Genomic DNA, 16459 nt, shown 5'->3' with positions numbered 1-16459 from the left:
GTAAGAAACATTGAAAAGTGGGTTAGATACAAAAGAAAAGAGAGTAATTTTAATTTACTGCCTACATTAAATATTCATCAACTTCAAGCATGCGACGTCAATTTTTTTCGATTGAGTTGGAAATCGAATTCACAAAAACTATCATGAGACGTCAATTTTGCTTGATTTGATTTATAAAAAGATATTACTTTTTACTCGAGTTGACTCATCTCATCAATATAAATTAGAGACATCATTTTTTATTTTGGTCTCAACTCTTGCACAAATCAATACTATCCCCAGTTGTATTTTTTCCTATTAAATCCGACCCGATCTAACAAATAAAAAATAAAATATTATTATGTTTTTTCCCCATTAAATTCGACTCGAGCTAACACGTAAAAAAATTAAAATATTATTTTTCTGGTCAAGTGCGACGTAAGAATATTTTGGTTATTTGACTGATAAAGATGACACCCCTCTTTTCCCATTTGTTGATCTTAATTTCTAACATAAACCCTGGCTGCCCGCATTTCTCGTACCAGGTGCGTTCTCTCTTCTAAATTCTATTGAAGTTAGCCTCAATTTCTTAGGTTTTGTTCATTGTTTTCTATTTTTCTTTTTGTGGCATACGTCACTCTAGTGCGAATTTTCGGCTTTTTTGGGTGTGGATTGTAACTTGATGATGAATTAGAGGAAATTGAACCAAAATTGAATGTTTAGATTTGTAATTTGGAAGAAATAAGGGATCAGAATTCGTATGGGACCAATTAATGGGTTTTCCGTTGAAATTTCTAGTTTTTGTAAGAAAATTTTTGAGAGGTCTGTCTCTGAAAGCAACCTTTGTCAAGCCTCTGCTCATTGATCAACTACGAATGATTCTGATTTGATTAAACAGTCAGAAGGCTGCCTTTTTAGTTGAGTATTTGGTTGTTAATTCGGAATTTTAAAAAACAGAAGTTTTAAGATTTTTTCTAATAAGCAAAAGGTGAAATTTTCTTGTTTGGCATTTGTTATTAATCTTCAATCTCTTGAACATTTGTCTTTTTACATTGAACGATGCTGAAAAGAACAAAGGAGAGTTTATTGTATTTATTTCTGAATTGCATTACACTTTTTAAATACCCCACGGTGGGACTCTATCCCAAGAATTAATGAACTACGTAATATCAGAATATTATTCTTCCTGATTTATATATATATATATATATATATATATATATATATATATATATATATATATATATATATACACACACACACACACACACACACTCCTCAAGCTTCTCAGTAAATGTTGAAGAGACCAAACTTGCCTAAAGAAAACTCGTGTGTTTGCTCCGAAAGTCCTTTTGTGATGATATCTGCGAGTTGATGAGTGGTAGGAACATATTCAATGCTGATAATTTTTCCATCCACCTGTCCCTTGATAAAGTGTCGATCCACTTCAGCGTGTTTAGTTCGATCATAATGCACAAGGTTGCGGGCTATGCAAATTGCGGGTGATTATCGCAATATAGTTGCATTGGACTTTCACACTTGATTTTTAATTACCGGATCACTCTTTTTATCCGGATAAGTTCATACAATCTTTTTGCCGAAGCAATGTATTCTGCTTCTGCACTATTTCTTGTGACCACGTGTTGTTTTTTACTTTCCCCAGACGATGGTACAATACTATGATGTTAATTTTCAATTAGTGATAGAGCATGCCCAGTCTGCATCGGTGAATCCTCAAACTCGTCGATCATCGTCCTTTGTGAATAAAAGACCTCTCCCGGAATTTTGTTTCAAGTTTCTCAATATTCTATATGTTGCATTCAAATGACCTTGACAAGGAGCGTGCATGAACTGGCTTACAAGGCTCACTGCGAAGGCAATGTCTTGGCGAGTATGAGAGAGGTAGATGAGTTTCCCAACAAGACAATGATATCTTCCGGTTTCCACTGGCGTACCTTCCAACATTTTTTCTTTATTCCCTTGTTCAACTAGCTTCTTACTCGGTTTGCAACCCGAAATTCATGTTTCTTCATGTAGATCTAGAGTGTACTTCCTTTGAGAAACAGAGATACCTTTTTTGCTTCTAGCAATTTCCATGCCTAGAAAGTATTTCAGTGTTCAAAGTTCTTTTATTTCAAACTCATTTGCCCTTATAAGTTTAATATCCTGCATTTCTTGATTGTCATCTCCTATGTCGTCGACATATAATATGATGAGAATATTTTTCCTTTCTCTGAATGTTTAACAAACAGTGTGTCATCTGCTTGTCCCGATACATATCCAAACCTCTCTATGGCCTTGGAGAATTTATCAAACCAAGCACGTGGAGACTGCTTTAGTCCATACAGAGATTTGTTGAGTTTGCAAACAGCCTGTCTTCCCAAAGTTTCTTCAAAACCCCGAGGTTGACTCATGTAATCTTCTTCCTCGAGTTTTCCATTGAAAAATGCATTTTTTATATCAAGTCGGTGTAAGGGCTTGTCAAGATTAGCTGGTAATGATAAAATAGTACCGACTGTATTGAGCTTAGCAACCGGAGCAAACGTTTCGGTGTAATCGATATCATATGTCTGAATGAATCCTCTCGGCACCGACCGTGCTTTGTACTTTTCAGTTAATCCATCTGCTTTATATTTGATTGGGAACACCCAGTTACACCCACTGCGTTATTTCCTTGTCAAAGCTCCACCAATTTCCACATATCATTTTTTTTAAGACCCTCATTTCTTCAAGAACAATTGTTCTCCATTCAGGTGCATCAAGGGCTTCTTGAATAGTCCTGGGGATCATGACACTGGACAACTTTGAATTAAAAGCATGAAATGAGGAAGACAAAAGTGAATATGAGACAAAATCAGATATGTAATGTTGAGTGTTGGACCTCACACCTTTTATTATGGCTATAGCCTATAGGTACGTTGAGATCAAGAATTGTGCCTGTATTTGGATCTACCATCGGGTCAGATTCTAAGTTGTGCTCTGGAGTTGCAATGTCCTTTTTACTTTGAGTTTTATTTCGTCGTGAGTAGACTTGTAATTCTGGCTTGGAAGTTGGTTCTTCCCTTGGTTGGTTCTTGTATTTAGGAAAGATCGAATTGAATCATGAGAGAGGTAGTCGGATTTGGATTAGGAATATTTTCACCAAGAAGAGGTGGGAATTTCCAACAAACTTGATCAGATTTCTCCCCCTGAAGCGAAGTTGGAGAAAATTATGGTGTGTCCTCGAAAAATGTTACATCACGATAAACTAAGTTTTATTTGTTTATGGACAGTAACAATGGTAGCCTTTTTGAGTGGGAGAGTAGCCAACAATGACAATTTTGACGGCTCGAGGATATCAAGTTTGCCACGATTTTGGAAATGAACATGGACGAAGACTGTGCACCCAAACGTCTTTAATGGAAAGATGAGGCGTAGAAACGTTTTGGGATTGAGTAACAAGAAGTGACAGTGGTGTGACAAAGTTTAATGGCCGACTGGGTAAACGTTTTATGAGAAAAACAGCTGTGAGAATGGCATCCCCCATAGGTATTAGGAAGATTCATAGCAAACATGAGAGCACAGGCAACCTCTAACAAGTGAGATTTTTCTTTCAGAAATTCCATTTTTTTGTGGTGTATGCACAAAACTCTGGTGTATGATCCCATGTTCCTTCACATAACTTCCAAGAATATTTTAGACGCATTTCCTCATGCCACACTTCTGAAAAAGCATCTTCAGGTGAGGGAAAGAGATTGTGCGCCACCATACGCCCTCGCACATCTTCCAGATTGTTATTAAGGCCTGCCGGGAAATCAAAAACCTTTTCTTTTTCAACATCGGCTTGTAGTTTCACAATCAGTCAGCCCATGTGGTGGAGGTCTCAAGGAATCGATCTAGTTCCTGCCATAGATCCTGAAGATCAGAGAAATACCAAGTCACAAAATTTGACCCTTGTTTCATTTCCTTGAGCTTTGAACGAAGCTCAAAAATTTGGGAAGCATTTCCGAGATCGGAATACATCTGTTGCGCCTCATCACAGACTTCTTTGGCATTCTTAAACCACAAATAGCGATGACTGATATTGGGCTCCATGGAATTGATTAGCCAGGCGAGAACCATTGAATTCTCGCCAACCAGGTCTTGCAGGTTCAATTCACCAGTAAGATACCCTAATTTGCCATGATCACATATCACAATTTTGACTGATTATGTCCACTACAAATAAATTTTTCCTTTAAGCCGATGAGAGGTAATTTGTGGGGCAGACAAGTTGTTTTCGGAAAGATAAACAATTTGCTCAGAATTTTTTTTGATCAGCTCTTCACTAGAGGATTTTGAAGGCATCGAAGACTTGGTGGACATTTTTTAAAGAATGGTAGGCGACAAGGAAGAGAAAATTTAAGCGGTGAAATGGAACAGAACACGGGCTCATGAAACCATGCAGAAAAGAACAAAGGAGAATTTCTTGTATTTATTTCTGAATTGCATCACACCTTTTAGATAAACACCAGTGGGAAGTCTATTCCAAGAATTAAGGAATTACAGAAAATATTAAATCGGACTAAATATTGAAATTATATATTTGATATTAATCTACGAACGATTTGTTTTATGGCTACATATTAAAGTTGCTGTACCACTTCCACTCTTCAGTCGTTTTGGGAAGGGATTTGCAATCAAGTTTGCAAAATGTGATTAATCTAATCTCTCAGAATTGGATAGGTTTTGAATCTTCGTGGGGACAGGTGCCTAATAGTTTTTTTCTGCTTTCACATTTTTTGCTATGGCTGCCAGTAATGAAATGACAGAGCCCCATGTTTCTTCCTCGGCCTCAATTCTGTAGCTTTGGCCGAGGTGGGACTATGCCTTCACCAGAAGATGTTACCTGGGCTGATTTTTTTAAGTCCAAATCCGCTCTCAGTAGAGTTTTGCTCTAGCACCATGACCTGGCAATCTGTGAAAAATCAGGCATTCAACGACTGCCACCACAACCAGTACAATGTCGTTTTTTGTAATCAAATGAGGAAATATTTCCACAAATTCTTTTCTTCTGTATCAAGTTCCCGTGACCAAGTCTTGATATAGTACAAAATTTAGTATTACCATCAGGGTTGATTATCAGCATGTGCCTTTCGTATTAGGGTTAGGATTGGTATTGATGTTCATAATTAATGAATCTGTTTTGTAGAATTCTTGATACAATTGCTAGCTATGTTTTTTCGTAACATTTGAGACATTTTTGTAGATTCAGTTGGCTTTCAATGTATGTATATTGCTGATTTGTAAATGATTATACTAGGTTAAATATCAAGTTTGGAGATTTGAAAAGGAAAGTGTCGAAGCGGGGAAAAAATGAAAAAGTATGGGTTGCAACTTAGGGTTCCAACTCAACAGAAAAAACAACCCCCAAAACCGCCAATTTCTACACTACTTGGTTTTGAAGATGACGACGATAATGTTGAAAGAGAAATTCTGCGCCAAGCCAGCAAAAACAAGTCTCTCAAAGACGTAACACTGTGCATATGCATGAAAATAATATGGCTTAATCTTTAATTTTTTGTTAGCAGAATTGCAGATGTAATGAGCTTTTTCTTTTCATTTCTATGAAAGGCTGAAGAACAGCATAAGAAGGCTCTTGAAGAAGATCCTTTGGCATTTGATTATGATGGAGTATATGATAAGATGAAGGAGAAACAAGTCCGTCCCAGAGAGCAGGATCGACAAGATAGAAAGGTGTGTTTCTTTTTTAATTAGCAAATGAAGAATTCATATTTTGGTGTGATACTTCAATGAGAATGTGAGAGGGTGATTGGTTGTTGTCTGACAAGTTTTTATTCCTCCAAGTAAACTCGATACCCTTTTTGTCTCTTTATGACTCATCATTAGACATCATCTAAAGTATTTTTAAAAGTAAATGTATATGTTACATAAAGACAAAGTATGTCAAAAGTATAAGGATCTGAAGTGCAAGCTCGCATTCTTGATATCAATCAGGTTAAGGATCTGAGTTTGTTGGTTATTTGTTTGTCAAAAGAGTAACTTGATGTTTAAATCCAGTATTCCAAGTAAATACTCAAGCCTTTGTCTGTTTGGATTTGCAGCCCAAGTATATTCAAGCACTAATGGATAAAGCCAAACAACGAGAAAGAGAACATGAGGTAATCTATGAGAGAAAACTTGCTAAAGAAAGAGGTAAAGATGAACACCTCTATGTAGACAAGGATAAGTTTGTTACTGGTGCGTACAAAAAGAAACTAGCTGAGCAAGCTAAATGGATGGATGAGGAGCGGCTACGTGAAATGAGAGAGGAGAAGGAAGACGTAAGTTGAACTTGCTTTTTCTGCTTTGTGGATCTTTGTTCAACTAACTTATCATTTCTGATGGACTTCTCTAGTTTGGGACTTAAGTTTGATAGAAGCACTGATGTGAAGTCTTTTTCTTCCATCACCTTCTATTTTCTTGTTTTCTCCCGTGTGAAATCGATTATATATGCGTATGCAGTGATGTTTGATGCGTTTACATGATTAGGTTACCAAGAAGACGGACCTCAGTGACTTCTACTTCAACCTAGCAAAAAATGTTGCATTTGGTGCTGGAGAGGCTGATTCGCAGAAGCTTAAGAAACAGCCTAAAGAGGTGGGTGTTCTATCTCCAGAAGAAGTCTCCCCCCCGGATACTCATTCAAATCCAGAATCATCAAGCTTGGTGACGAGGCATCAAGATGAGACTGTAGAGAATCTTTCTCCAGATCAAAAGCTTGAACCAACCTTTGTGAAAACTGTTTCTGATGCTTCCATGCAAGATGAAGTTGTTGACAAGGCATCAGCTAGTGGTGACCAGCTGAAACCGGATCATCATAAAAGAAACGAGGATTCGCTTACTGCGGCTAAGCAACGGTATTTAGCACGAAAGAAATCCAAGGTTCAATATTAATGGAAACATGTAAAGTCTAAGAGGCACACATTATGGCCCAAGTTTAATAATTCTATTGACAAATAGAATGTTGGGCTTCGAGAACAGCGACCATCATACTCAGAGTCGTCGTCTAACATCTCTCTTTAGTTTGTTCCTCGGTTGGCTTCACAACTTTATTAGTGTTGGCGAACTTTTGGATGATTTCTTGCCTTACTCTTCGGAATTGTGCTTGTAAAGTTTGAGTTCTCATCATCTGGTTCAATACCAAAATTTCCGTCTTTACAAGACAATAGAGTTTTCTTGGGGGAAAAAATACATTTTTAATCCTCATTCTTATTTACCAAAACAATTTTAGTCCGTAATCATTTCAACTCAACACTTCTACTCCCTAAACTTTTAAAAATGTTACAAAATTAATCATCATCGTTAATTTTATGGTTAAACATAACGGCCGTCTCATATATTAGAATCTGCATGAGACCCACTCTTACTATAATTACTCTATAAATTTTAATAATAATTGTTTTAATAAATTATTATCTCTATAAAAATCAAATTAAAAGATCAAAAATATATAAATTTGTAGTTAGAAACTTATATAATAAATTATTTTAGAAAATATTTTCATAAATAATAATTGTTAGTTGATATATTAAATTTTATCGACTTTTTATAAATATAAAGTCAATTTTGTTTAAATATTAATTTGAGAGTATTAAAATTGTCAAATTTATTAAAATTAAGAAATGATGTTAGAATTTTATTGTTTTTAAATCAAAGTAATCAAGCTAATTTTTTTAATAAAGATATTTTTTTATATGATTGTTTGATATAAAATAAAAATTGAAATGATTGTTTGATATAAATAAATTGAAACTTCAGTATTACAAAAATTATATCTAATTTGGTTTGTCACTTCTAAACATAATTAAATAGATTTATATCGATCCAGTTGGTTAGTATAAATTTTTTGACTATATTATTATTTTTATTTTATTCAAGAAATTATTGAATTTTTATTTATATATAATAAAAATATAACAAGATAAGTATATTCATATGATAAATTTGTGATTATTTACCGAATGGATCTTTTCGTAATATTTAGTTACTAATTTTGAATTTTTTATATCTACATTTTAATAAATATCAGAAATTACTCCATACTAATTAACTATAAAATAAATTGTGTGAACTAAATTTTTTTTTCCCGAAGTTTTATAACACTTCAAATTAATCGAGGACTAATTTTAAAAAAATAAAATTTGAGAACTAAAAGTGTCGCTTTAAAATGTTAATAGGTGTTTTTGCCTTCGTAAGAAAGTACGGGACTAAAGTGTATTTTCCCCAGTTTCCTTGCATTCCACCCTGTCTTGTATTCCACGTTAAAATCTGCTGAAAACACGTCCTTCGTTGCAAAAATAGACTTTACAGAGTCGAGCATTCCCAAAAGTTTGGTGGCTACAATGTTTCTTGATACACACAAAAAATCAAAGAAACGGTACCATTTCCACCAGCGTTTCAACTACGACATATAGGAAGTTTCAGGGAGTTGCTCGCTTCTTCCATGACCATGGCCATAACTGAAATTATATGTCGAAGACCACAAATTATGTTTCCTTATTTGGCTAGAAGACCCCTGACCATATCCTCTCTGCCCGCTGCTGCTCCACGGTGTGACACTCTGCTGAGGTCTGTCTATTGATGAAGATGTATCCAAACCGTGCCATTCTTCAGTTCTACCAAATCCTAATTTTGATCTTCCTCCATTATTATTGTGCGTTGCACGATTTGTAACAGATGAGTAATAGACCCTTGTTCTGGAACCCCATGTATTTGATCTTGAACAGACGGATGCTCTTGGAGCATGTTGAGTTGGAATAAGTTCACCAATTACTCTCCTGGGAGCCTGTTCAGAGAAACTGCTGCATCCTTCAACAGGAAGGGTGGTGGTGGTTGTTTTACCTCTGCTTATGAATCCTGAACCAGCCCCTTTGATTATTGCATAAGGAGAGTTAGGGACATAGGAGGTTTTTGCACGTGATTCCGAGTTGCATTCTTGGGTGGTCATGGATGTTTTACCTGTGCCTATGAATCCTGAACCAGCCCCTTTGATTATAGCATTAGGGGCATAGGAGGTTCTTGGACGTGATCCCGAGTTGCTTTCTTGTTTTCCAGATCTTGATTGATACTTGAAACCTGATTATAATTTTTAATCTTCATGGTTTCATGAAACAATGCTGAGGGAGAACTACTACAAAATAGTTTTAAGAATTCCGCTGAATGGACATACATACCTGTTGAAATTAGTAGCATTACCGCCTCGTTCTTCATGCCAAAGTTTAGTTTCGGGAATATCATTTTTATCCACAGTCTACAAGTAGAAACGAACATATTTCAGTAAATAAACTAACAATACATCAGGTCTAAACTCGAATTTCTTCCACCTTTTCTGGGATATTGACACCTTCCAAAAGCCGAGGAACGTGCTGTAAACCCTGATGACTCTCATAAAGCACACACCTAATCGTAAAATTTTGAGAGTTATAAGCCAACGAGAAGATAAAAGTGTATAGACAAAGTTATACAATTTCTGTTAGCTTACACGACATCTTTAAAGAGGTCCACACCATTATCTTCATCCGCCGAATCAGAACGCACGGTCCCGTCAATTCCCCACCTGATAAATTCCAAAGTTAAACTCAAAGAACACAACAATTTCAAGAAGTTAAATAAAAATACGTTAGTTCAAATTTCGTTGATTAATAGACCCTACTCGGCAATGTCAATGTTTATTGAAGTATCAGTCTCACTGTCACCATTTCTGGCACATGAAATGATTTTATTCCCTAGTTTCTCTGAGGATGCGACAAACAGCAAATCCAGACTCTGTACGTTCCTCAATTTCTCATTATCCTGCACTCATGGAAAATCATATGGAGAAACAGCCGTTTCAGTAAAAAAAAAATTATGGTGTCAGTTTAAAAACAAGTGCTATACAGAACAAAAATCACACCTTTAGCTCCTCTTCAACTTTCTTTGACTCAATTAAAAGCCGTTTTTCATCTATAAATGGAAGCTTCACTACACCCTAGCTCGAGGAGGTAAAAGAAATAAGAACATTACTGAAGGATGTAAAAAGCTAATACTTTGATAACATATTCAAGGGAAGGTGGGGAAACCTGCCACAAGTATCGCTTCCCATCTACATCTGTCTCGAATTCTAATCAAGCAATTAATTGAAATCAGTTAAAGTCAGCATCATTTTTCACAACCCTACAGTTTATTTCAAGAATATAGCATAAACAAGACTTGCCTGTTGGGTAGAAGTCGATTATCAATGAATCCTCATTTATCATGAGTCTCTGGTATGCCTCAGGAAGTGCATGAGCACTGTAAAATGTCCTTCTAATCTTTAGATGACCATTTCAGAAACCAAAAATCCATCCATAAGCAAGAGATATGAGAAGAATACACTAAATTTACCTCTGCGGAGGGAAGACACCCATTAGCTGGTCAAAAGGTTTAAAGGGTGAACCTTTCATAAATTTAGCTCGTGTCTGCGTGAGACCTTTGAAATCCGAGGCTAGGGGACCATAGTGATAGGGATAAAACCTGTCACAGTTCAATAACTCAAGGGATTCATCTCACAAGGAAAAATGTACAATGTGACATACCAGGTCCATGAAGGTACCCCAGAAAAATAGTATAAGAGGACCCAACAAAGTCCCTCACCGTACTTGGTAACCTGAAAAATGAAGAAAATATCAAACATGATATGATAAAACAATGCTGTGTAATCCTTGGTGAAGAGAAGTGAGCTTAATCAAATTGTTTTCTTGTTAATTTGTTCATAAAGATGGTAACTTTTATACATGGAATGAGGCTTTTTAGTACTTAAAATAAGAGGAAAAATACAACGGCCTTCTATTCGAGAATCTTTGGGATTTCAACACACCACATTTTTTCTCAGGGCTTCAACCTCTTCAGAGCTTTCAACACCGAATTTTTCTTTGTAGTACCGTTCCTTCCAGCCAGCTGTGCCAAATTTCACCTGTGCAAATAGGCATAAAGAAGGATATGTTTTGTTTAACAATTACTAGATGAAGAATGATACAAAGTACCAAGTAATATCCAATTTTGGAATGTATAATACAGTTACAGACTTTATCTGTGCCAAAACAACCAACTTTGAACAAATCCGATTGGCTATGCATGTAATCTTTGACCTTCTGCTTCAGCTCTTTTGTATTTTTCAAAATCTGAAAGGCAATTGAAATAACCGCAGAATTCATATCATCTATCAGAAATAAACTGATATAATCAAAATGATCGTGATCAACCGAGGAAACACTTGGTACTAATTGCAAATGATAAAAGTTTTATGTACAAAATGGAAGCAGAAGTAAAAATATCTCAAAATTATCAAGTGAAAAGTTGTTGTAGTCATACCTGATCATCAGATACGTTTACACTTGATGCTAATTCATGTTCTTTATTGTATTTCTTGTCATAATCTTTCTTATAAATTATATTTTCCTCAATCTTATTGGCATCGGTCATCTCTAACAGGATCCTCCTCAATTTCTTGTCTCTGATCTGAGCCCTTTTCTCAAATATCTTATCCTCCTTTTCTCCGACAGTAATCAAGAACCTCTCTACTCTTTTTAACTTTATATAGCGGGCATGTCTGTCCTTAACCTGTTTCAAGGACCATGGTAAGAAAATTCAATATGGCCGTATCAATATTTCTCAAAAGCAAAAAAATTGAAGAAATTCTGAGCAATTCACCTGTTGCATGTCAACTAAATAACCTCCCAAGTTTTTGAACTCATTTTTATAAACATGCATCAACAAATTTATTCCACCCTGTGGCAGCATCAGAAAATGTTCCCAATTGCCATCATCTTTAAGTAACAAATTCAGTGAACATTGCTTGGAAACAGAAAATGAAAAAACCTCGTGGATTTCCAAGGATGGCATATGGGGAAGAAAATCATTTCCAGCAAAACAACAAATCAAGATGAAATCATCAACGATCCTCTCAAAATCATAGGAAAGTTCCTCAGGAAGATTAGTGATTTCCAAATCCAGAGCCAGGTATTCCCTCAGTATCCAGACATGGAGAAACTTCATCCATTTAAGAATAACGTCAGCATATGAATAAACATATATTATTGGTAAACAACATTGTACCTGGTAAGGCTTTTTCTTCAAACTTGTATCAATTGAATTAACAGTTTCCTTTTGTGATGCCAATTTATGTGTGTCACTAAAGCTTGTTCGCTGAAATGGATCCTATTCCAACACAAATACACCCAAGCATGAGTTAATTTCATATAATTTCCATCATAGCGAATATATTAAAGGAGATTCTAACATGACTGAAAGCAAAGATTCATATTAGTACCCTCTTAGACCAGCCACTCGACTTCAAGATACAAGTCTCAGCTTCATGTCCACTATTCTCTGAGGCTGATCGTACATCCTGTTAAAGAAAGAGCAAGGTTACAAAAAAGGCTAGTAAAAAAATCCGTAGGTTTTCCAACATAAGTCTCAACTAACCATCCTCCTCAAAACTATATTTTAATAACATCCAACACAATAATAAGAAGTTCGGTTAGAAAATAAAAATCTTCAAATTAAGGGAAGACAGTGTCATTTAACCAAAACCTCTCTGATAATAGAAAAATGGATTTCATGTGTTGTCAAGGCGAGCATAATGAGGTCCGCATCCTGCAGTAAGATGTCAAAGTTGGATCAAATGACAGCAGGCAAGTTTCGAGTAAAACGAAGCAATTTTTAAAATTGATCATTCTGACTTCAATGATTGGAGGTCATACCAATCCATATAGGCAGTGCCTATTATTTGGATCATATGCTGGAGCCGACCGCTGAGCTCGTATATATGACATTATCTTGTGTTCTCCTTCACCGGGAACACTGGCATCTGACAAAATCACCTGCAAATTAAGATAAATATTGTATACAATGTCATGCATATATGTTGTGTAAAAGGTTAATTTTAACAACATATTTCCATGCATGGATAACCTTGATCCTTCTCCAGGCTACACTGTCACTAATCCGCTGCCTGATGTAGTTTCTAAGTTTCCTCGCCAATGTGTACATGAATTCTGTCCCTGGTGTGATGACATTCGAATCAGAGACTTGGGATTCTTTCTTGGGTAATAAAACTTTCCCTTCCATTTCAAACTCTTTCCTAAACTTATCATCCACTTCCTCCTAGAGAATACACAGAGAGATAACAAATAAATAAACAAATATTCAATGATAGTGATTCACAACCACAACAAAAGACAAAATATAAAGAGGTGAATATCTAACGGCCATTTGGAGATCTTTTGCAGCCCGAAATCGCCGGCTCCTCTGTTGATTCATTTTCGCTCGTGGCGCGACACCATCTGAGTTGAGTTTATCGAAATGTTCATTTTACATAATAATGTGCCAAACAATCCATCCAACTCTTACAAAATTTCATGGTGGAAACGACGTACCAATGGCTAGGTACAAGAGCTTCCGAGGCCGGACTATGTTAAAAAGTCGATCAATGTAGTCGTATATATTGCTGAAGACCTCGTCGAATGTCGTCGGCGGGAAAAGCTGAACAAACATAAAACCTTCGACTTTCAGAAAGCCGACCGACATCATCAATCGTACCAGTGCAGTACAAATCAACTAAACACCAGAAAAACTCAAAAAAACACACGTATATAGAAAACGGCATTTCAAGAAAATTTGTATGCAAAGAGACGTAAGCACAGAGCGATATACATGCAAAAAGATAAAAGGAAGGTGAAGAGACGTTATCATCGGGATGGAAACACGGATGAATGATCCCGTTCATGTCAATATACAGATTATCGAACTCCAGCTGGTTCGGGTTCGGAGAACTGCTGTCTACGTCATCTCCTCTTTCTTCTACGGCGTCGACAACTATTTTAGGGTATTTTTCAACCAGCCACCTGTAAAACGAAGGCACACCCATTCTTCTTCTTCCTCAGTTTTCGAACTGAATCTGTAAGCTTGTGACTTATCAACTTCCAGTGTGTACGTGTATAAAGCTACGAGGTTCAAGTTCCGAACATATAGAAATGATGAGGCACTGTGAGCAAAGTTAATTCATTTACGCATCCGGATAAATTTGTAAAATTTTATTTTAAAAAAATAAAGTTAAAATAAATAAATGACAGCTAGAATAACTCTTTGAGACGGTATGTTCGATCTTACGGGTTCGGGCAGTGTCTGAACAAACTCGTTGATCGTCATTTGTATACAAATTACCAACTCGTTTGTTTAATTGAGCATGTTTGAACCCATGTGAGAAAATCCCAAACCCAACCATGATTGACATTTTTTTCTGGTGATAATTTTTTTTGGTTTTGGGATTTTGGAACGTCAATTTTCACATTAAAGAAAGGGTAAAAATTCTCTCGATCTTTCGAATCACCCCCCGTTCGAGATTCCATTCATGTTCTGGATTTGAGATTTGAGATTTGAGATTTCGGGTGCTCAGTTTTCACAGTGAAGAAATGATTACGCTGCCGCCGTAGTTCAGTCGCCGCCGCCGTAGTTCAATGTTGGACTTCGCGTTTTGTCCACTCAAGATTCGAGCTTCTGTCTATATCGGATAACTTCAAGTTCTTTTAGTTAATTTTCAAGTAATTTGAACCATTTTATCCACTCAATCTTCGAGTTTTTGTCTATTTCGAAATGTTCAGAAAATTATACTTTATTGATAACCTTCGACGTCGGTGTTCCTCGTTCAAGAATACTGTTTGCTGTAATTTAATTCATTACTCTTGAATTTATGAACTTACAATATTATTAGTGTTGAAAACAAAAGTTAAAATTATTAAATATTGAAAATAAGAGTAGTAAATATTGAAAATAAGTGTATGATGATGTATTTATTTTTGATTATTTCTAAAGAAATTGTATAAATAGAAAGAAAAATACAATTGAGTGGAAATTTTGTTATAAAAAGTGTAGTTTAATATATTCTGTGAGTTTGAGATTTAACTTTTTATCGTAATTTTTTACTTTTAACATGTTATCAACATGATACTCGAAGAATCTTCATATTTTGGCAAAACTCCAAAACACAATAAAAATATAATAATATTCAAATTTACTATTTATTTATTTTTACTGTATATATATTTAATATATAATATCATGTTATTATATAAAAGAAGTCTATGACACTTCATTATAATAATGTGATGTGATTATTTCACTGTTTATATATTTTTATTGTGTTATATAATAATTATATATATATATTTGTATAATGTCACAGTATTATATAAAAGGAGTCCCTGACAACTCAGTATAATAATGTGATGTGATATATATAATTATTTAAACATTATATACATCATATTATTACCATAAAATTACACATACATACATTTATTTTTTTTAAGATTTTGTAATGGTTATAAATGGTCATAAACTGTTAGTTTTTACCCTATAAATATGATTTTACAAACACATGAAATTACTCATAACTTACTCTTCCTCCCTAAAAAATTTCTTCATCAAAATTTTCGAAGAAGAAGATGATTCTTTCAACGTTATTTTGTATAATTATTTTTGTTATTATACTCACTAGTCTTGTATTTAACGGAGAATATCCGCCTCACATTTTTTTCTTTATTTTTAAGAATGCTTGTACTTATAATTTATATGTTACTTTGTATTTTCACATTAATAGATTTAAAACTTACTAATAAAATGCATTGTTATTTTTATAGTACCATAATGTCAAATTTGGCAAAACTCGAATTTTTTGCGCTCGATATTACGGGAAAAAATTATATGTCATGAACTCTCGATGTAGAAACGCATCTTGAATCATTGGATCTTAATGCGGCTATTGGGTGCAATAATTGTCCCTGTTTGGTAGAGCGATCGAACCGTGGCGCTTGAGCTGTTGTGCGGTTTAAAAGATTTGAGTTGCACCATTACCACTAGCTATAGCTTTTGGTAAAGCGGCAAGCGCTCGGTCCTACAATTGGTATCAGAGCCAAGGTCATGGGTTCGATTCCCATTGATTGCAAGGAGTGCAAATATTGGGAGGAAGATTGTTGGGTACAATAATTGAGCTGCTATGCGGTTTAAAATATTTGAGTTGCGCTATTACCACTAGCTATAGCTTTTGGTATACATAAACCATTAAAAAAAAATGTTATCTCATCGTGGTAGATGAGATCCTACTTATGTGAGCACCACCCTCACTTCATTTCAACAGGTAAGATCTTGCCACACAGACAATTTCAAAAAAAAAGTGGGTCCTATATATGCATGAGCAAATCTTGACCATCCATCCTATCATGGGGGCAATGCCCACATGGGTAGGATGAAATAAACCATCATGGTCACAAGAAAATGCAAAAGCTGTGATATTTTTGCGTCGACATCTTGATTTAGGATTAAAATGATAATATTTCATTAAAAAAATCTCATGGCTTTATGAAAATTATTGAAGAAAAAATTTGAACATATAAGAGAAGTTATACTTCCGATCGCTCGTGATGAATGAAATACGTTAAGATTC

The 16459-nt window shown here is 35.2% G+C and overlaps 2 protein-coding genes across 3 annotated transcripts; one reads left to right on the top strand and one right to left on the bottom strand.

Annotated features, from left to right (window-relative positions):
• Nucleotides 1–404: 404 nt before the first annotated feature.
• Nucleotides 405–7128, top strand: LOC140834257 (uncharacterized). The gene is made up of 5 exons (XM_073199014.1): nt 405–524; nt 5261–5469; nt 5572–5694; nt 6063–6281; nt 6490–7128. The coding sequence occupies exons 2-5, from the start codon at nt 5314–5316 to the stop codon at nt 6892–6894; spliced, it is 903 nt and encodes a 300-aa protein (XP_073055115.1). The 5' UTR covers nt 405–524; nt 5261–5313; the 3' UTR covers nt 6895–7128.
• A 1152-nt stretch (nt 7129–8280) lies between these two features.
• LOC140813068 (5'-3' exoribonuclease 3-like) lies at nt 8281–13924 on the bottom strand. 2 transcript variants are annotated; one of them, XM_073171488.1, is made up of 23 exons: nt 13703–13924; nt 13395–13500; nt 13225–13301; nt 12931–13122; nt 12720–12839; nt 12550–12612; nt 12287–12364; nt 12073–12174; nt 11836–12006; nt 11668–11745; nt 11329–11577; nt 11043–11138; nt 10835–10930; nt 10554–10624; nt 10363–10491; nt 10193–10269; nt 10059–10099; nt 9893–9967; nt 9653–9792; nt 9482–9556; nt 9324–9399; nt 8959–9250; nt 8281–8868 (listed from the first exon to the last, which is right to left on the bottom strand). In XM_073171488.1, the coding sequence occupies exons 1-22, from the start codon at nt 13883–13885 to the stop codon at nt 9131–9133; spliced, it is 2415 nt and encodes an 804-aa protein (XP_073027589.1). In that variant the 5' UTR covers nt 13886–13924; the 3' UTR covers nt 8281–8868; nt 8959–9130. The 2 variants fall into 2 exon arrangements, with proteins under 2 accessions (XP_073027589.1, XP_073027599.1); XM_073171498.1 differs by lacking the exons at nt 8281–8868; nt 8959–9250 and having other exon boundaries at nt 9373–9399; nt 9648–9792.
• Between the last annotated feature and the right edge of the window lie 2535 nt (nt 13925–16459).

The sequence above is a fragment of the Primulina eburnea genome, chromosome 1 (assembly GCF_022965805.1).
Source record: "Primulina eburnea isolate SZY01 chromosome 1, ASM2296580v1, whole genome shotgun sequence".
NCBI lineage: Eukaryota > Viridiplantae > Streptophyta > Magnoliopsida > Lamiales > Gesneriaceae > Primulina > Primulina eburnea.
This window is presented reverse-complemented; position numbering and strand designations above follow the sequence as displayed.

What these genes read in the sequence shown, in the direction of transcription:
- LOC140834257 (XM_073199014.1), top strand. Translation starts at nt 5,314, where the DNA reads ATGAAAAAGTATGGGTTGCAACTTAGGGTTCCAACTCAACAGAAAAAA. An exon ending in AAAACAAGTCTCTCAAAGAC is followed by an intron (nt 5,470 to 5,571) that starts GTAACACTGTGC and finishes TTTCTATGAAAG; the next exon opens with GCTGAAGAACAGCATAAGAA. An exon ending in TGAGAGAGGAGAAGGAAGAC is followed by an intron (nt 6,282 to 6,489) that starts GTAAGTTGAACT and finishes TTACATGATTAG; the next exon opens with GTTACCAAGAAGACGGACCT.
- LOC140813068 (XM_073171488.1), bottom strand. Translation starts at nt 13,885, where the DNA reads ATGGGTGTGCCTTCGTTTTACAGGTGGCTGGTTGAAAAATACCCTAAA. An exon ending in CAAAAGATCTCCAAATGGCC is followed by an intron (nt 13,123 to 13,224) that starts GTTAGATATTCA and finishes TGTATTCTCTAG; the next exon opens with GAGGAAGTGGATGATAAGTT. An exon ending in GACCTCTTTAAAGATGTCGT is followed by an intron (nt 9,400 to 9,481) that starts GTAAGCTAACAG and finishes TTTTACGATTAG; the next exon opens with GTGTGTGCTTTATGAGAGTC.